At 34.7% G+C, this 21,794-nt stretch overlaps 1 protein-coding gene across 1 annotated transcript in view; it reads right to left on the bottom strand.

Moving 5' to 3' along the window:
- brinp2 (BMP/retinoic acid inducible neural specific 2) overlaps window positions 1–21,794 on the bottom strand; it is a 265,854-nt gene that overhangs the window by 7,966 nt on the left and 236,094 nt on the right. The window contains exon 7 of the mRNA XM_088598149.1: window positions 875–1,097. Coding sequence (XP_088454275.1) covers window positions 875–1,097 — 223 coding nt within the window. The remainder of the gene's footprint in view (window positions 1–874; window positions 1,098–21,794) is intronic.

Below are 21,794 nucleotides of genomic sequence, written 5' to 3'. Positions count from 1 at the left end.
TGATGTCATTGAAAACAACTGCGGCTGCTATGTTTTAGAAGTACAGGTACATACTGATTCATTTTTAAAAAAGTGCCGGCTTTAACCTTGGGCAGTTTATATAAAAATAGTGAAAGATGTTATTATCAGTCCATTAGCCACTGTTTACACAAGCCTTTCCCCTCTCCTTCTGTTTGTTCTGTTCCAAAGTTCACATTCCGGGTAATAAAACCTCTGGGTAGGCAGGCTTCAATGACAGTTATTTAAAAATATAAAAACAAAAATCTGCTGTGTGCTGGGGGGGGGGACGGACACAGCCAGCATTTTGTATCTTTAAAGCTGTAGTAGAAAAACACACGCCGTGGATATCTGAAATGCCTCTGATTTATTACCAAAACACTTGAAGCTGCCTTCCTGAGCCCTGACTGGAGCAGCACTTTGAACATGAGAGTGAATCTTACATACAGTACCCGTTGTTTTACTGTTTTATTCAGATCCAGCAGCCCTGAATCAATTATTGAGTATGCATTATGATGTTTCGACTTCTCCCGTTTGGGGTCATTTGAACATATTTTAGGGGATAATTTTAGTTTGCGTTGTAGACCTTTAAAAGGAGATTCATGCTTGACAGCTATTTCATACTGTGAAACCATTTTGGAGCGTTAGGCGTTGCCCAAGATTTATCGGATGTTCAGGATCTTCTTCCTTCTGATTGAAGTGACACGCTGGAAAAGTTTGACTTAACAGTAATTAAATTCTGTAAGCAGTAAGACACCTTTTAATCTGAAGTCACCCTGTTGTTATTTTCACTGTTTCTGCCTCCTGTGGTGATTAACTTTCTAATTACAAGCTGCTGATTGATGTGGATCATTTAAGGATGTTAAGTGTGTCTTACCTTTCCCTAGGGAGGCTAATCTTTGGTTGTTTTGGGCAGCGTTTGCTAAGAGTAAAGAGCTTTCGTACAATCCTTTGGGCTTTCCCCAGTAGTTGCTTGGTGCTTGCATCCAGCTGTCCGTAGCGGTGCTGCAGGCTGGAATCTGCAGTCCAGTACTGCAGTATCACCGATGTGTTTAAAAAGCGATCAGCTGGGAGTCTCTTCAGAAAACTCTTGTATTCATCTGAGGATACAAAAGAACTGCAGTGAGCTTTTCCATATTCCAGCAAGGAGGCTGACAGAATTGTCACAGGGGATACAGTACCATGAGAATAAACAAAACAATAATCAATGTAATCCAGCCTTGCAAAATTGCCTTTTCTCAATTTTATTTTTGAAAAAGCCACGGAAAGAGCATTAGAGCTAGCCAGCTTGCTAAGTGTAACCTTACAATTCAATTATACAGTATATTAAATGGACAGAATGTCAGCACATTAATATGTACATTTCTCAGGGGTTCATTTTCACCACATTTCTCCAATTAGGAGGTCAAAACCATTTGTGTTAGCCATCTCTTTAGAAAAAATATACATACAAATTGCAGTATGCAAAACCAATAATCTTAATATAGTTCACTCTCTTATTCCCCTGTGCTAAGCTTGGCAGGAAGAAGCAGAATTGCTTTCCAGGACACTGGTGGCTCAAGCTATTACAGTGCTCAGTGAACCCATGTGCAGTATGGGATCATTCTAATAAAGATAATACCAAGTAACAGCAGTTAGTTTAGAGTGATTTCCAGCAAATTTGACAAAACTGCTACAATCACAATTCACCCTGGCATCTTCAACCACATATTGCGAGGAAAAAAAATATTTGGCAATGTAACTGTAAACCCTTGGATAAATCAACTGCTTATTAGGAATAATCTGGCAAGTGATGTTGCAGTAAAATCCTTTTCTTTGTTGTAAAAATAAGGGCACACAATCTCATGCCATGAAACCCAATGGAATGGATTTTTGGGGGAATGGAAAAAAAATATAATAATTATTTAAAAGTTATCAACAATTCAATAACAAATGGGATGTTTTTAGGAATTTTGAATGTGAAACTTTTAAGGTATAGATAAACCTATCCATTTTGTAGGGAATATGGTTGAAATATTTCAATAATAACCAGAATTTGGTTTTGATTCCTAGTAAAATAAAATACAAATAGTTCTAATTATATTTTTTACTTCCTTAAAGCATGGCAATGAAATATTTCGCAATCTGTAAAATCCCGCACACAGACGAAACCCTTTTAAACAAAATTGCCTTCATTTATGATTGTGCTATGTTTGGCTATGGAAAATAGTTATGAATTCAACAGCATATTAGCCTGGAATTACCTGCTGCAGTCAGCAGCTTACAAGTCTTCACATTCTCCAAAACATTGATAGCCTTCGGCAACATTAGAATCCAATGCACAAACAGAATTTTTTACATCTGTTTTTCTTTTCTGAACTTGACTTCATTGTCCAATTTATGAGCAATTTTGAGCTTTCAGAAGGGATTCGATAGAGGGATGGGGTTATTTTCCATGACAGACGGTGCGGACTCTCATTCTTTGGTCTAATTATTATTTCCAATTACCTTGAATTATGGAAGGCAGAGCAAAGTGGCTAGAAGCACATGCATATAAAAGACAAAATAACAGAAAGGATTTGAATAATAGTTTTATGTTTTAAGAGAGTTTTACAGGCCATTGACACCAGCTCTTCATTATCTCAAGTTCAGTGTGCCGCTTGGTAAACTTGAAAATTCATTCTTTCCCCTATTTCCTCTGAATAAGGAAACAAACTGACAAATTCTGCCATTAAATATTTCCAGCCTCACAATTTTACAACCAGTACCCAGTTAACACTTTATAGTATAATTTATATAGTATAATTTATTGTTGTATCTTATTAAAATACACTTTTTATTAAATCAGTTGTCTTACTGTATTTTGGATACATCCAAAATAGTGCAAACAGAATATTCAATACTTTATTAACTTTTATTTATTTAAATTAGGCCTCAATGTTTTACTTTCTCTGCATATACTATTCAGCCAATTGACTGATTATTAATGCCCCAAGCAACATCGAAGCTGCCTGTTTCAGAGACATCAGTAAGTAATGGTTATCCTTGCACATCAACAGAGGGGTCATTTGAGCCCTGCTTCCATCAATATCAGAAGCTAATTAACCTGTATGGTTGATCTTCCCTTGAGAGCACTGTAAGCTTGTGGAAAGTCAGCATCTCCTGCCTTAAATGAAAATTCTCCTATTAGATGTGACAATATTGACCTTTCTGTGACTTGAAAGTCAGAGCACTTGTTTTGGAGCACTGAGGGCATATAGTATGCCAGCTTATGAGATCTATTTTTTTGTGATGTATGAGTTATTATTTCTCATTTCTAGTACAACACAGTCGTAGTATTTCATGTCAATATCAGTGTGATATTATGCAAAACAAAGGTAGTCTGTCAAAAGAATATTTTGGTGATCAGTGTGTACAGTATATGTTTATAATTCTATGAAAAGGTTATGGCAAATATAATAGCAAATTTGCATATTACAGTATTTGTTTGCTTTCAATAGAATAGATGAGTGTTTCTTTAAGGATCTTAAGCTTATTTTACCAGTCAAGCTATACAACACTGATGAGCCCTAATAAGGAAACTACAGGATTCTGTAGTTCTTTGTCTTGACTAAATACAAGTGAAGTAGTCATTTTAGATGATTTTGTTTTGAAGATTGTGAAAAGGTCATAGAAATTATGCATGCCTATGCCAATTAATATAGTTTAGATTGTATTTAATCTATATACTATACAGTATATGCTTATGTTCATAGAACAATCTTGATGTGTTAACTGTTTGAAAGTATTATACTTTTATACTGTATATTGAACATAATCCATTAAACTAATTTGGCATACAGTTTGACAGAAGCAGATTAATTACATCCAGCAGGAATAACAATTTTGCATAAGCACCTCCAACCTAAACTGCTAATTGCATTTAAATACCAACACTCCACCATTAAAATGATTAATAACTGCACAGAGTCAAATTTCACAATACAAAAACTTTGCAAAAACTGTACTAAGAAATATGCATCGAACCAAAAAGAATATGCTGATCCATTACAAACTGTCCCTTTTGGGATAAATTAAATAGAGATAAAAGTTGAAAGAGGGCCTGCAGTAGTCCTTTTTTGTAACTTAGGTGTAAGATTTACTACCTGTGCTAACTTAAGTGATAATTAAAATCACAAAAAACAAAATAATCCTGGTATCAAGAACTGAAGATTTTTTATTTAAATTGGCTACAGAATCGTATTATGGAAATTATCAAACTTTTTATGAAAATGATTATCTCATCTCTATGAAATGTTCTTTTAAAAACACACCTACTGTAAATTGAATTAAAGGAGCATGTACTGTAATCACAATACTGCAAGGAGCTCTATGGAGAAGGAATTCATAAGAATATTTTTATCTTGCACAAACTGTAGCATTATTTTTGCATTTAATTATCAAGTAATATACAAACTTCCTAAAAAAATCGAAAGGAGCACGTATTAATTATTTTGATACTATCTGATAATTTGTAGCAACCTCTTCCTTATTTGTTTTATATTATGCCTTAGTGTTTCACAAATGTGATTTTAGGAAGGATACAGTACATGCATTTTGATTTGCATTTCATTCAATGGTAAATGGATGTGAATTTAACATGAAAACATTGCATGACATTCATCGGAGGTATTGAAATAATAATTTCATAATAATAAATGTACTCTGATATATAGTATATCCAGTACTGTATACAATATATACTGTATGTTTGAAACACTCTGTGTTTTAAATGAGAATATATCTAGTGGGTACAAAAATCCCATGTTTTGATAATTGTGCAACCTGCAATTGTCACGATCGTAAACCCCTCATCTTAAGGACGCTCCAGCCCATCCTTGTTTAGTGCTTATCCCCTACACCTGCCTCCAGTTCTTGCCCCCCCATATAGGCCAGACGTCCCTGCCAATCTGGTCTCAGCTTTGGAAGACGGACTCCCAGAAGCCTGCATACCTGCAAGTCCAAGAGCGACTCTGGGACGCTTTGTGACAGCAATCGCTTAAATGTGCAATTTATTTTATGCAACTAAAACAGCTGACGCCAATTTTATAATCCCATTACAGCTGAAGCTAAAGCACTGTTAAGATCCTGCCCTTACTGTTGAACAAGGGATGTCTGGATGTGTATTTCATTTTGTTACTGAAGTAGAATACATCACAATGGACCTAAAAGGATTTTTAGAGCACAGTTGGGTAGACATTTATTACAGATTAAGTACTGGATATAATTAATGGCTTGAGAAATCTGATTTATTGACGCAGCTGACAATTTGAGGATTTACTACAAGGAGCAGAAAGTTCTATTTGGTCATGGGCTGTGGGATATTTTTAGATACAGTGTGGCTTATAATGTATATAATAATGTAATAAAAATAACTTATTAAAGCAATAACAGAATACAAGGTAATGTTATAAGACAAGGTAATCTACTTTTTTTGTTTTGCTACTAAAATATTATAATGCCTTTAAATGTATCATTGCCAAAGTTAATTTAGCTGTTTTCTATAATTTCACTCTAAATCTATAGTACAAAAATAACCTTAATATCTGTTTACTTGCTTTTTACCCAAAGAGACTAGAAAAGTAGCACTTTTTCAGCAGGCCAGGATTTTGAAATTTGTTCTAGAAGTGCCCGAGCTAGGGTTAGGGTTAGGGTTTGACAGCACCTAGACATATTCTGATGCATTTGTTGTGCATTAGGATGCATTTGAAATCCAGGAAAGGTGTTGGTTTTAAGTTTCCTTGAAAATTTAAATTTTCCCCATTTTGTCATTTTTTGTGAGCCCCACACCTGCCAGGCAAACACCATCAACACTGAATGTTTTGAAAACAGCCTTTCTACATGCTGAAACCTCTTTTTTTATGTGGTTTAAAACGAACTAAATGGAAAGTATATCCAAACTTTAGTGGTAAATGAAATCCTAAGCTGTAAACGTCAAAAATCATGCTCATTTAATATACCATTTCAGCAGCAGGTTGCAAAAACCTAAATAATGCAGAATTAAAATAGATTGAAAGCAGATACCTTTAAAGTACTCAAATACTGCTAGTGTGAATGTTTCTGAACAATTTGTACTCATTTAGCTAACTTTTGTAGCACTTTTTCAGCAGGCCAGGATTTTGAAATTTCTTCTAGAAGTGCCTGAGCTAGGGTTAGGGTTAGGGTTTGACAGCACCTAGACATATTCTGATGCATTTGTTGTGCATTAGGATGCATTTGAAATGCAGGAAAGGTGTTGGTTTTAAGTTTCCTTGAAAATTTAATTTTTCCCCATTTTGTCATTTTTTGTGAACAACACACCTGTCAGGCAAACAAAGTCAACACTGAATGTTTTGAAAACAGCCTTTCTACATCCTGAATCCCCTTATTTTATGTGGTTTAAAATAAACTAAATGGAAGTATATCCAAACTTTAGTGGTAAATGTAACCCTTAGCAGTAAACGGCAAAAATCATGCTCGTTTAACATACCATTTCAGCAGCAGGTTGCAAAAACCTAAATAATGCAGAATTAAAATAGATTGAAAGCAGATACCTTTAAAGTACTGAAATACTGCTAGTGTGAATGTTTCTGAACAATTTGTACTCACTTAGCTAACTTTTGTAGCACTTTTTCAGCAGGCCAGGATTTTGAAATTTCTTCTAGAAGTGCCCGAGCTAGGGTTAGGGTTAGGGTTTGACAGCACCTAGACATATTCTGATGCATTTGTTGTGCATTAGGACGCATTTGAAATGCAGGAAAGGTGTTGGTTTTAAGTTTCCTTGAAAATTTAATTTTTCCCCATTTTGTCATTTTTTGTGAACAACACACCTGCCAGGCAAACACCATCAACACTGAATGTTTTGAAAACAGCCTTTCTACATGCTGAATCCTCTTTTTTTATGTGGTTTAAAACAAACTAAATGGAAAGTATATCCAAACTTTAGTTGTAAATGAAATCCTAAGCTGTAAACGGCAAAAATCATGCTCATTTAATATACTCTTTCACCAGCAAGTCTCAAAAACCTAGATAATGCGGAATTAAAATAGATTGAAACCAGATACATTTAAAGTACTGAAATACTGCTAGTGTGAATGTTTCTGAACAATTTGTACTCATTTAGATAACTTTTGTAGCACTTTTTCAGCAGGCCAGGATTTTGAAATTTCTTCTAGAAGTGCCCGAATTAGGGTTAGGGTTAGGGTTTGACAGCACCTAGACATATTCTGATGCATTTGTTGTGCATTAGGACGCATTTGAAATGCAGGAAAGGTGTTGGTTTTAAGTTTCCTTGAAAATTTAATTTTTCCCCATTTTGTCATTTTTTGTGAACAACACACCTGCCAGGCAAACACCATCAACACTGAATGTTTTGAAAACAGCCTTTCTACATGCTGAATCCTCTTTTTTTATGTGGTTTAAAACAAACTAAATGGAAAGTATATCCAAACTTTAGTGGTAAATGTAATCCTAAACTGTAAACGTCAAAAATCATGCTCATTTAATATACCATTTCAGCAGCAGGTTGCAAAAACCTAAATAATGCAGAATTAAAATAGATTGAAAGCAGATACCTTTAAAGTACTCAAATACTGCTAGTGTGAATGTTTCTGAACAATTTGTACTCATTTAGCTAACTTTTGTAGCACTTTTTCAGCAGGCCAGGATTTTGAAATTTCTTCTAGAAGTGCCTGAGCTAGGGTTAGGGTTAGGGTTTGACAGCACCTAGACATATTCTGATGCATTTGTTGTGCATTAGGATGCATTTGAAATGCAGGAAAGGTGTTGGTTTTAAGTTTCCTTGAAAATTTAATTTTTCCCCGTTTTGTCATTTTTTGTGAACAACACACCTGCCAGGCAAACACCATCAACACTGAATGTTTTGAAAACAGCCTTTCTACATGCTGAATCCTCTTTTTTTATGTGGTTTAAAACAAACTAAATGGAAAGTATATCCAAACTTTAGTGGTAAATGTAACCCTTAGCAGTAAACGGCAAAAATCATGCTCGTTTAACATACTATTTCACCAGCAAGTTGCAAAAACCTAGATAATACAGAATTAAAATAGATTGAAAGCAGATACATTTAAAGTACTGAAATACTGCTAGTGTGAATGTTTCTGAACAATTTTTACTCATTTAGTTCAGTTTGGTAGCACTTTTTCAGCAGGCCAGGATTTTGAAATTTCTTATAGAAGTGCCCGAGCTAGGGTTAGGGTTAGGGTTTGACAGCACCTAGAGATATTCTGATGCATTTGTTGTGCATTTGGATGCATTTGAAATGCAGGAAAGGTGTTGGTTTTAAGTTTTCTTGAAAATTTAATTTTTCCCCATTTTGTCATTTTTTGTGAGCCCCACACCTGCCAGGCAAACACCATCAACACTGAATGTTTTGAAAACAGCCTTTCTACATGCTGAATCCTCTTTTTCTCTGTGGTTTAAAACAAACTAAATGGAAAGTATATCCAAACTTTTGTGGTAAATGTAACCCTTAGCAGTAAACGGCAAAAATCATGCTCGTTTAACATACCATTTCAGCAGCAGGTTGCAAAAACCTAAATAATGCAGAATAAAATAGATTGAAAGCAGATACCTTTAAAGTACTGAAATACTGCTAGTGTGAATGTTTCTGAACAATTTGTACTCATTTAGCTAACTTTTGTAGCACTTTTTCAGCAGGTCAGGATTTTGAAAATTTTCTAGAAGTGCCCGAGCTAGGGTTAGGGTTAGGGTTTGACAGCACCTAGACATATTCTGATGCATTTGTTGTGCATTAGGATGCATTTGAAATGCAGGAAAGGTGTTGGTTTTAAGTTTCCTTGAAAATTTAATTTTTCCCCATTTTGTCATTTTTTGTGAACAACACACCTGTCAGGCAAACAAAGTCAACACTGAATGTTTTGAAAACAGCCTTTCTACATGCTGAATCCCCTTATTTTATGTGGTTTAATATAAACTAAATGGAAATATATCCAAACTTTAGTGGTAAATGTAACCCTTAGCAGTAAACGGCAAAAATCATGCTCGTTTAACATACCATTTCAGCAGCAGGTTGCAAAAACCTAAATAATGCAGAATTAAAATAGATTGAAAGCAGATACCTTTAAAGTACTGATATACTGCTAGTGTGAATGTTTCTGAACAATTTGTGCTCATTTAGCTAACTTTTGTAGCACTTTTTCAGCAGGCCAGGATTTTGAAAATTTTCTAGAAGTGACCGAGCTAGGGTTAGGGTTAGGGTTTGACAGCACCTAGACATATTCTGATGCATTTGTTGTGCATTAGGATGCATTTGAAATCCAGGAAAGGTGTTGGTTTTAAGTTTCCTTGAAAATTTAAATTTTCCCCATTTTGTCATTTTTTGTGAGCCCCACACCTGCCAGGCAAACACCATCAACACTGAATGTTTTGAAAACAGCCTTTCTACATGCTGAAACCTCTTTTTTATGTGGTTTAAAACGAACTAAACTGAAAGTATATCCAAACTTTAGTGGTAAATGTAATCCTAAGCTGTAAACGTCAAAAATCATGCTCATTTAATATACCATTTCAGCAGCAGGTTGCAAAAACCTAAATAATGCAGAATTAAAATAGATTGAAAGCAGATACCTTTAAAGTACTCAAATACTGCTAGTGTGAATGTTTCTGAACAATTTGTACTCATTTAGCTAACTTTTGTAGCACTTTTTCAGCAGGCCAGGATTTTGAAATTTCTTCTAGAAGTGCCTGAGCTAGGGTTAGGGTTAGGGTTTGACAGCACCTAGACATATTCTGATGCATTTGTTGTGCATTAGGATGCATTTGAAATGCAGGAAAGGTGTTGGTTTTAAGTTTCCTTGAAAATTTAAATTTTCCCCATTTTGTCATTTTTTGTGAGCCCCACACCTGCCAGGCAAACACCATCAACACTGAATGTTTTGAAAACAGCCTTTCTACATGCTGAAACCTCTTTTTTATGTGGTTTAAAACGAACTAAACTGAAAGTATATCCAAACTTTAGTGGTAAATGTAATCCTAAGCTGTAAACGTCAAAAATCATGCTCATTTAATATACCATTTCAGCAGCAGGTTGCAAAAACCTAAATAATGCAGAATTAAAATAGATTGAAAGCAGATACCTTTAAAGTACTCAAATACTGCTAGTGTGAATGTTTCTGAACAATTTGTACTCATTTAGCTAACTTTTGTAGCACTTTTTCAGCAGGCCAGGATTTTGAAATTTCTTCTAGAAGTGCCTGAGCTAGGGTTAGGGTTAGGGTTTGACAGCACCTAGACATATTCTGATGCATTTGTTGTGCATTAGGATGCATTTGAAATGCAGGAAAGGTGTTGGTTTTAAGTTTCCTTGAAAATTTAATTTTACCCCATTTTGTCATTTTTCGTGAACAACACACCTGCCAGGAAAACACCATCAACACTGAATGTTTTGAAAACAGCCTTTCTACATCCTGAATCCCCTTATTTTATGTGTTTTAAAATAAACTAAATGGAAGTATATCCAAACTTTAGTGGTAAATGTAACACTTAGCAGTAAACGGCAAAAATCATGCTCGTTTAACATACCATTTCAGCAGCAGGTTGCAAAAACCTAAATAATGCAGAATTAAAATAGATTGAAAGCAGATACCTTTAAAGTACTGAAATACTGCTAGTGTGAATGTTTCTGAACAATTTGTACTCATTTAGCTAACTTTTGTAGCACTTTTTCAGCAGGCCAGGATTTTGAAAACTTTCTAGAAGTGCCCGAGCTAGGGTTAGGGTTAGGGTTTGACAGCACCTAGACATATTCTGATGCATTTGTTGTGCATTAGGACGCATTTGAAATGCAGGAAAGGTGTTGGTTTTAAGTTTCCTTGAAAATTTAATTTTTCCCCATTTTGTCATTTTTTGTGAACAACACACCTACCAGGCAAACACCATCAACACTGAATGTTTTGAAAACAGCCTTTCTACATGCTGAATCCTCTTTTTTTATGTGGTTTAAAACAAACTAAATGGAAAGTATATCCAAACTGTAGTTGTAAATGAAATCCTAAGCTGTACACGGCAAAAATCATGCTCATTTAATATACTCTTTCACCAGCAAGTCTCAAAAACCTAGATAATGCGGAATTAAAATAGATTGAAACCAGATACATTTAAAGTACTGAAATACTGCTAGTGTGAATGTTTCTGAACAATTTGTACTCATTTAGATAACTTTTGTAGCACTTTTTCAGCAGGCCAGGATTTTGAAATTTCTTCTAGAAGTGCCCGAATTAGGGTTAGGGTTAGGGTTTGACAGCACCTAGACATATTCTGATGCATTTGTTGTGCATTAGGACGCATTTGAAATGCAGGAAAGGTGTTGGTTTTAAGTTTCCTTGAAAATTTAATTTTTCCCCATTTTGTCATTTTTTGTGAACAACACACCTGCCAGGCAAACACCATCAACACTGAATGTTTTGAAAACAGCCTTTCTACATGCTGAATCCTCTTTTTTAATGTGGTTTAAAACAAACTAAATGGAAAGTATATCCAAACTTTTGTGGTAAATGAAATCCTAAGCTGTAAACGGCAAAAATCATGCTCATTTAATATACTCTTTCACCAGCAAGTCTCAAAAACCTAGATAATGCGGAATTAAAATAGATTGAAACCAGATACATTTAAAGTACTGAAATACTGCTAGTGTGAATGTTTCTGAACAATTTGTACTCATTTAGATAACTTTTGTAGCACTTTTTCAGCAGGCCAGGATTTTGAAATTTCTTCTAGAAGTGCCCGAATTAGGGTTAGGGTTAGGGTTTGACAGCACCTAGACATATTCTGATGCATTTGTTGTGCATTAGGACGCATTTGAAATGCAGGAAAGGTGTTGGTTTTAAGTTTCCTTGAAAATTTAATTTTTCCCCATTTTGTCATTTTTTGTGAACAACACACCTGCCAGGCAAACACCATCAACACTGAATGTTTTGAAAACAGCCTTTCTACATGCTGAATCCTCTTTTTTTATGTGGTTTAAAACAAACTAAATGGAAAGTATATCCAAACTTTTGTGGTAAATGTCATCCTAAGCTGTAAACGTCAAAAATCATGCTCATTTAATATACTATTTCACCAGCAAGTTGCAAAAACCTAGATAATGCAGAATTAAAATAGATTGAAAGCAGATACATTTAAAGTACTGAAATACTGCTAGTGTGAATGTTTCTGAACAATTTTTACTCATTTAGTTCAGTTTGGTAGCACTTTTTCAGCAGGCCAGGATTTTGAAATTTCTTCTAGAAGTGCCCGAGCTAGGGTTAGGGTTAGGGTTTGACAGCACCTAGACATATTCTGATGCATTTGTTGTGCATTTGGATGCATTTGAAATGCAGGAAAGGTGTTGGTTTTAAGTTTTCTTGAAAATTTAATTTTCCCCCATTTTGTCATTTTTTGTGAGCCCCACACCTGCCAGGCAAACAAAGTCAACACTGAATGTTTTGAAAACAGCCTTTCTACATCCTGAATCCCCTTATTTTATGTGGTTTAATATAAACTAAATGGAAATATATCCAAACTTTAGTGGTAAATGTAACCCTTAGCAGTAAACGGCAAAAATCATGCTCGTTTAACATACCATTTCAGCAGCAGGTTGCAAAAAGCTAAATAATGCAGAATAAAATAGATTGAAAGCAGATACCTTTAAAGTACTGAAATACTGCTAGTGTGAATGTTTCTGAACAATTTGTACTCATTTAGCTAACTTTTGTAGCACTTTTTCAGCAGGCCAGGATTTTGAAAATTTTCTAGAAGTGCCCGAGCTAGGGTTAGGGTTAGGGTTTGACAGCACCTAGACATATTCTGATGCATTTGTTGTGCATTAGGATGCATTTGAAATGCAGGAAAGGGGTTGGTTTTAAGTTTCCTTGAAAATTTAATTTTTCCCCATTTTGTCATATTTTGTGAACAACACACCTGTCAGGCAAACAAAGTCAACACTGAATGTTTTGAAAACAGCCTTTCTACATCCTGAATCCCCTTATTGTATGTGGTTTAATATAAACTAAATGGAAGTATATCCAAACTTTAGTGGTAAATGTAACCCTTAGCAGTAAACGGCAAAAATCATGCTCTTTTAACATACCATTTCAGCAGCAGGTTGCAAAAACCTAAATAATGCAGAATTAAAATAGATTGAAAGCAGATACCTTTAAAGTACTGAAATACTGCTACTGTGAATGTTTCTGAACAATTTGTACTCATTTAGCTAACTTTTGTAGCACTTTTTCTGCAGGCCAGGATTTTGAAAATTTTATAGAAGTGCCCGAGCTAGGGTTAGGGTTAGGGTTTGACAGCACCTAGACATATTCTGATGCATTTGTTGTGCATTAGGATGCATTTGAAATGCAGGAAAGGTGTTGGTTTTAAGTTTCCTTGAAAATTTAATTTTTCCCCATTTTGTCATATTTTGTGAACAACACACCTGTCAGGCAAACACAGTCAACACTGAATGTTTTGAAAACAGCCTTTCTACATGCTGAATCCCCTTATTTTATGTGGTCTAAACCAAACTAAATGGAAGTATATCCAAACTTTAGCGGTAAATGTAATCCTAAACTGTAAATGGCAAAAATCATGCTCATTTAATATACTATTTCACCAGCAGGTTGCAAAAACCTAGATAATGCAGAATTAAAATAGATTGAAACCAGATACATTTAAAGTACTGAAATACTGCTAGTGTGAATGTTTCTGAACAATTTTTACTCATTTAGTTAACTTTTGTAGCACTTTTTCAGCAGGCCAGGATTTTGAAATTTCTTCTAGAAGTGCCCGAGCTAGGGTTAGGGTTAGGGTTTGACAGCACCTAGACATATTCTGATGCATTTGTTGTGCATTAGGATGCATTTGAAATGCAGGAAAGGTGTTGGTTTTAAGTTTCCTTGAAAATTTAATTTTTCCCCATTTTGTTATTTCTTGTGAACAACACACCTGTCAGGCAAACAAAGTCAACACTGAATGTTTTGAAAACAGCCTTTCTACATGCTGAATCCCCTTATTTTATGTGGTTTAATATAAACTAAATGGAAGTATATCCAAATTTTAGTGGTAAATGTAACCCTTAGCAGTAAACGGCAAAAATCATGCTCGTTTAACATACCATTTCAGAAGCATGTTGCAAAAACCTAAATAATGCAGAATTAAAATAGATTGAAAGCAGATACCTTTAAAGTACTGAAATACTGCTAGTGTGAATGTTTCTGAACAATTTGTACTCATTTAGCTAACTTTTGTAGCACTTTTTCAGCAGGCCAGGATTTTGAAAATTTTATAGAAGTGCCCAAGCTAGGGTTAGGGTTAGGGTTTAACAGCACCTAGACATATTCTGATGCATTTGTTGTGCATTAGGATGCATTTGAAATGCAGGAAAGGTGTTGGTTTTAAGTTTCCTTGAAAATTTAATTTTTCTCCATTTTGTCATTTTTTGTGAACAACACACCTGTCAGGCAAACAAAGTCAACACTGAATGTTTTGAAAACAGCCTTTCTACATCCTGAGTCCCCTTATTTTATGTGGTTTAAAATAAACTAAATAGAAAGTATATCCAAACTTTAGTGGTAAATGTAATCCTAAGCTGTAAACGTCAAAAATCATGCTCATTTAATATACTATTTCACCAGCAAGTTGCAAAAACCTAGATAATGCAGAATTAAAATAGATTGAAACCAGATACATTTAAAGTACTGAAATACTGCTACTGTGAATGTTTCTGAACAATTTGTACTCATTTAGCTAACTTTTGTAGCACTTTTTCAGCAGGCCAGGATTTTGAAAATTTTATAGAAGTGCCCGAGCTAGGGTTAGGGTTAGGGTTTGACAGCACCTAGACATATTATGATGCATTTGTTGTGCATTAGGATGCATTTGAAATGCAGGAAAGGTGTTGGTTTTAAGTTTCCTTGAAAATTTAATTTTTCCCCATTTTGTCATTTTTTGTGAACAACACACCTGTCAGGCAAACAAAGTCAACACTGAATGTTTTGAAAACAGCCTTTCTACATCCTGAATCCCCTTATTTTATGTGGTTTAATATAAACTAAATGGAAAGTATATCCAAACTTTAGTGGTAAACTTAATCCTAAACTGTAAACGTCAAAAATCATGCTCATTTAATATACTATTTCACCAGCAAGTTGCAAAAACCTAGATAATGCAGAATTAAAAAAGATTGAAAGCAGATACCTTTAAAGTACTGAAATACTGCTAGTGTGAATGTTTCTGAACAATTTGTACTCATTTAGCTAACTTTTGTAGCACTTTTTCAGCAGGCCAGGATTTTGAAAATTTTCTAGAAGTGCCCGAACTAGGGTTAGGGTTAGGGTTTGACAGCACCTAGACATATTCTGATGCATTTGTTGTGCATTAGGATGCATTTGAAATGCAGGAAAGGTGTTGGTTTTAAGTTTCCTTGAAAATTTAAATTTTCCCCATTTTGTCATTTTTTGTGAGCCCCACACCTGCCAGGCAAACACCATCAACACTGAATGTTTTGAAAACAGCCTTTCTACATGCTGAAACCTCTTTTTTATGTGGTTTAAAACGAACTAAACTGAAAGTATATCCAAACTTTAGTGGTAAATGTAATCCTAAGCTGTAAACGTCAAAAATCATGCTCATTTAATATACCATTTCAGCAGCAGGTTGCAAAAACCTAAATAATGCAGAATTAAAATAGATTGAAAGCAGATACCTTTAAAGTACTCAAATACTGCTAGTGTGAATGTTTCTGAACAATTTGTACTCATTTAGCTAACTTTTGTAGCACTTTTTCAGCAGGCCAGGATTTTGAAATTTCTTCTAGAAGTGCCTGAGCTAGGGTTAGGGTTAGGGTTTGACAGCACCTAGACATATTCTGATGCATTTGTTGTGCATTAGGATGCATTTGAAATGCAGGAAAGGTGTTGGTTTTAAGTTTCCTTGAAAATTTAATTTTACCCCATTTTGTCATTTTTCGTGAACAACACACCTGCCAGGAAAACACCATCAACACTGAATGTTTTGAAAACAGCCTTTCTACATCCTGAATCCCCTTATTTTATGTGTTTTAAAATAAACTAAATGGAAGTATATCCAAACTTTAGTGGTAAATGTAACACTTAGCAGTAAACGGCAAAAATCATGCTCGTTTAACATACCATTTCAGCAGCAGGTTGCAAAAACCTAAATAATGCAGAATTAAAATAGATTGAAAGCAGATACCTTTAAAGTACTGAAATACTGCTAGTGTGAATGTTTCTGAACAATTTGTACTCATTTAGCTAACTTTTGTAGCACTTTTTCAGCAGGCCAGGATTTTGAAAACTTTCTAGAAGTGCCCGAGCTAGGGTTAGGGTTAGGGTTTGACAGCACCTAGACATATTCTGATGCATTTGTTGTGCATTAGGACGCATTTGAAATGCAGGAAAGGTGTTGGTTTTAAGTTTCCTTGAAAATTTAATTTTTCCCCATTTTGTCATTTTTTGTGAACAACACACCTACCAGGCAAACACCATCAACACTGAATGTTTTGAAAACAGCCTTTCTACATGCTGAATCCTCTTTTTTTATGTGGTTTAAAACAAACTAAATGGAAAGTATATCCAAACTGTAGTTGTAAATGAAATCCTAAGCTGTACACGGCAAAAATCATGCTCATTTAATATACTCTTTCACCAGCAAGTCTCAAAAACCTAGATAATGCGGAATTAAAATAGATTGAAACCAGATACATTTAAAGTACTGAAATACTGCTAGTGTGAATGTTTCTGAACAATTTGTACTCATTTAGATAACTTTTGTAGCACTTTTTCAGCAGGCCAGGATTTTGAAATTTCTTCTAGAAGTGCCCGAATTAGGGTTAGGGTTAGGGTTTGACAGCACCTAGACATATTCTGATGCATTTGTTGTGCATTAGGACGCATTTGAAATGCAGGAAAGGTGTTGGTTTTAAGTTTCCTTGAAAATTTAATTTTTCCCCATTTTGTCATTTTTTGTGAACAACACACCTGCCAGGCAAACACCATCAACACTGAATGTTTTGAAAACAGCCTTTCTACATGCTGAATCCTCTTTTTTAATGTGGTTTAAAACAAACTAAATGGAAAGTATATCCAAACTTTTGTGGTAAATGAAATCCTAAGCTGTAAACGGCAAAAATCATGCTCATTTAATATACTCTTTCACCAGCAAGTCTCAAAAACCTAGATAATGCGGAATTAAAATAGATTGAAACCAGATACATTTAAAGTACTGAAATACTGCTAGTGTGAATGTTTCTGAACAATTTGTACTCATTTAGATAACTTTTGTAGCACTTTTTCAGCAGGCCAGGATTTTGAAATTTCTTCTAGAAGTGCCCGAATTAGGGTTAGGGTTAGGGTTTGACAGCACCTAGACATATTCTGATGCATTTGTTGTGCATTAGGACGCATTTGAAATGCAGGAAAGGTGTTGGTTTTAAGTTTCCTTGAAAATTTAATTTTTCCCCATTTTGTCATTTTTTGTGAACAACACACCTGCCAGGCAAACACCATCAACACTGAATGTTTTGAAAACAGCCTTTCTACATGCTGAATCCTCTTTTTTTATGTGGTTTAAAACAAACTAAATGGAAAGTATATCCAAACTTTTGTGGTAAATGTCATCCTAAGCTGTAAACGTCAAAAATCATGCTCATTTAATATACTATTTCACCAGCAAGTTGCAAAAACCTAGATAATGCAGAATTAAAATAGATTGAAAGCAGATACATTTAAAGTACTGAAATACTGCTAGTGTGAATGTTTCTGAACAATTTTTACTCATTTAGTTCAGTTTGGTAGCACTTTTTCAGCAGGCCAGGATTTTGAAATTTCTTCTAGAAGTGCCCGAGCTAGGGTTAGGGTTAGGGTTTGACAGCACCTAGACATATTCTGATGCATTTGTTGTGCATTTGGATGCATTTGAAATGCAGGAAAGGTGTTGGTTTTAAGTTTTCTTGAAAATTTAATTTTCCCCCATTTTGTCATTTTTTGTGAGCCCCACACCTGCCAGGCAAACAAAGTCAACACTGAATGTTTTGAAAACAGCCTTTCTACATCCTGAATCCCCTTATTTTATGTGGTTTAATATAAACTAAATGGAAATATATCCAAACTTTAGTGGTAAATGTAACCCTTAGCAGTAAACGGCAAAAATCATGCTCGTTTAACATACCATTTCAGCAGCAGGTTGCAAAAAGCTAAATAATGCAGAATAAAATAGATTGAAAGCAGATACCTTTAAAGTACTGAAATACTGCTAGTGTGAATGTTTCTGAACAATTTGTACTCATTTAGCTAACTTTTGTAGCACTTTTTCAGCAGGCCAGGATTTTGAAAATTTTCTAGAAGTGCCCGAGCTAGGGTTAGGGTTAGGGTTTGACAGCACCTAGACATATTCTGATGCATTTGTTGTGCATTAGGATGCATTTGAAATGCAGGAAAGGGGTTGGTTTTAAGTTTCCTTGAAAATTTAATTTTTCCCCATTTTGTCATATTTTGTGAACAACACACCTGTCAGGCAAACAAAGTCAACACTGAATGTTTTGAAAACAGCCTTTCTACATCCTGAATCCCCTTATTGTATGTGGTTTAATATAAACTAAATGGAAGTATATCCAAACTTTAGTGGTAAATGTAACCCTTAGCAGTAAACGGCAAAAATCATGCTCTTTTAACATACCATTTCAGCAGCAGGTTGCAAAAACCTAAATAATGCAGAATTAAAATAGATTGAAAGCAGATACCTTTAAAGTACTGAAATACTGCTACTGTGAATGTTTCTGAACAATTTGTACTCATTTAGCTAACTTTTGTAGCACTTTTTCTGCAGGCCAGGATTTTGAAAATTTTATAGAAGTGCCCGAGCTAGGGTTAGGGTTAGGGTTTGACAGCACCTAGACATATTCTGATGCATTTGTTGTGCATTAGGATGCATTTGAAATGCAGGAAAGGTGTTGGTTTTAAGTTTCCTTGAAAATTTAATTTTTCCCCATTTTGTCATATTTTGTGAACAACACACCTGTCAGGCAAACACAGTCAACACTGAATGTTTTGAAAACAGCCTTTCTACATGCTGAATCCCCTTATTTTATGTGGTCTAAACCAAACTAAATGGAAGTATATCCAAACTTTAGCGGTAAATGTAATCCTAAACTGTAAATGGCAAAAATCATGCTCATTTAATATACTATTTCACCAGCAGGTTGCAAAAACCTAGATAATGCAGAATTAAAATAGATTGAAACCAGATACATTTAAAGTACTGAAATACTGCTAGTGTGAATGTTTCTGAACAATTTTTACTCAGTTAGTTAACTTTTGTAGCACTTTTTCAGCAGGCCAGGATTTTGAAATTTCTTCTAGAAGTGCCCGAGCTAGGGTTAGGGTTAGGGTTTGACAGCACCTAGACATATTCTGATGCATTTGTTGTGCATTAGGATGCATTTGAAATGCAGGAAAGGTGTTGGTTTTAAGTTTCCTTGAAAATTTAATTTTTCCCCATTTTGTTATTTCTTGTGAACAACACACCTGTCAGGCAAACAAAGTCAACACTGAATGTTTTGAAAACAGCCTTTCTACATGCTGAATCCCCTTATTTTATGTGGTTTAATATAAACTAAATGGAAGTATATCCAAATTTTAGTGGTAAATGTAACCCTTAGCAGTAAACGGCAAAAATCATGCTCGTTTAACATACCATTTCAGAAGCATGTTGCAAAAACCTAAATAATGCAGAATTAAAATAGATTGAAAGCAGATACCTTTAAAGTACTGAAATACTGCTAGTGTGAATGTTTCTGAACAATTTGTACTCATTTAGCTAACTTTTGTAGCACTTTTTCAGCAGGCCAGGATTTTGAAAATTTTATAGAAGTGCCCAAGCTAGGGTTAGGGTTAGGGTTTAACAGCACCTAGACATATTCTGATGCATTTGTTGTGCATTAGGATGCATTTGAAATGCAGGAAAGGTGTTGGTTTTAAGTTTCCTTGAAAATTTAATTTTTCTCCATTTTGTCATTTTTTGTGAACAACACACCTGTCAGGCAAACAAAGTCAACACTGAATGTTTTGAAAACAGCCTTTCTACATCCTGAGTCCCCTTATTTTATGTGGTTTAAAATAAACTAAATAGAAAGTATATCCAAACTTTAGTGGTAAATGTAATCCTAAGCTGTAAACGTCAAAAATCATGCTCATTTAATATACTATTTCACCAGCAAGTTGCAAAAACCTAGATAATGCAGAATTAAAATAGATTGAAACCAGATACATTTAAAGTACTGAAATACTGCTACTGTGAATGTTTCTGAACAATTTGTACTCATTTAGCTAACTTTTGTAGCACTTTTTCAGCAGGCCAGGATTTTGAAAATTTTATAGAAGTGCCCGAGCTAGGGTTAGGGTTAGGGTTTGACAGCACCTAGACATATTATGATGCATTTGTTGTGCATTAGGATGCATTTGAAATGCAGGAAAGGTGTTGGTTTTAAGTTTCCTTGAAAATTTAATTTTTCCCCATTTTGTCATTTTTTGTGAACAACACACCTGTCAGGCAAACAAAGTCAACACTGAATGTTTTGAAAACAGCCTTTCTACATCCTGAATCCCCTTATTTTATGTGGTTTAATATAAACTAAATGGAAAGTATATCCAAACTTTAGTGGTAAACTTAATCCTAAACTGTAAACGTCAAAAATCATGCTCATTTAATATACTATTTCACCAGCAAGTTGCAAAAACCTAGATAATGCAGAATTAAAAAAGATTGAAAGCAGATACCTTTAAAGTACTGAAATACTGCTAGTGTGAATGTTTCTGAACAATTTGTACTCATTTAGCTAACTTTTGTAGCACTTTTTCAGCAGGCCAGGATTTTGAAAATTTTCTAGAAGTGCCCGAACTAGGGTTAGGGTTAGGGTTTGACAGCACCTAGACATATTCTGATGCATTTGTTGTGCATTAGGATGCATTTGAAATGCAGGAAAGGTGTTGGTTTTAAGTTTCCTTGAAAATTTAATTTTTCCCCATTTTGTCATATTTTGTGAACAACACACCTGTCAGGCAAACAAAGTCAACACTGAATGTTTTGAAAACAGCCTTTCTACATCCTGAATCCCCTTATTTTATGTGGTTTAATATAAACTAAATGGAAGTATATCCAAACTTTAGTGGTAAATGTAACCCTTAGCAGTAAACGGCAAAAATCAAGCTCTTTTAACATACCATTTCAGCAGCAGGTTGCAAAAACCTAAATAATGCAGAATTAAAATAGATTGAAAGCAGATACCTTTAAACTACTGAAATACTGCTATTGTGAATGTTTCTAAACAATTTGTACTCATTTAGCTAACTTTTGTAGCACTTTTTCAGCAGGCCAGGATTTTGAAAATTTTCTAGAAGTGCCCGAGCTAGGGTTAGGGTTAGGGTTTGACAGCATCTAGACATATTCTGATGCATTTGTTGTGCATTAGGATGCATTTGAAATGCAGGAAAGGTGTTGGTTTTAAGTTTCCTTGAAAATTTAATTTTTCCCCATTTTGTCATTTTTTGTGAACAACACACCTGTCAGGCAAACAAAGTCAACACTGAATGTTTTGAAAACAGCCTTTCTACATCCTGAATCCCCTTATTTTATGTGGTTTAATATAAACTAAATGGAAGTATATCCAAACTTTAGTGGTAAATGTAACCCTTAGCAGTAAACGGCAAAAATCATGCTCTTTTAACATACCATTTCAGCAGCAGGTTGCAAAAACCTAAATAATGCAGAATTAA

The sequence above is a fragment of the Lepisosteus platostomus genome, chromosome 11 (assembly GCF_059453375.1).
Source record: "Lepisosteus platostomus isolate fLepPlt1 chromosome 11, fLepPlt1.hap1, whole genome shotgun sequence".
Lineage (NCBI taxonomy): Eukaryota > Metazoa > Chordata > Actinopteri > Semionotiformes > Lepisosteidae > Lepisosteus > Lepisosteus platostomus.
This window is presented reverse-complemented; position numbering and strand designations above follow the sequence as displayed.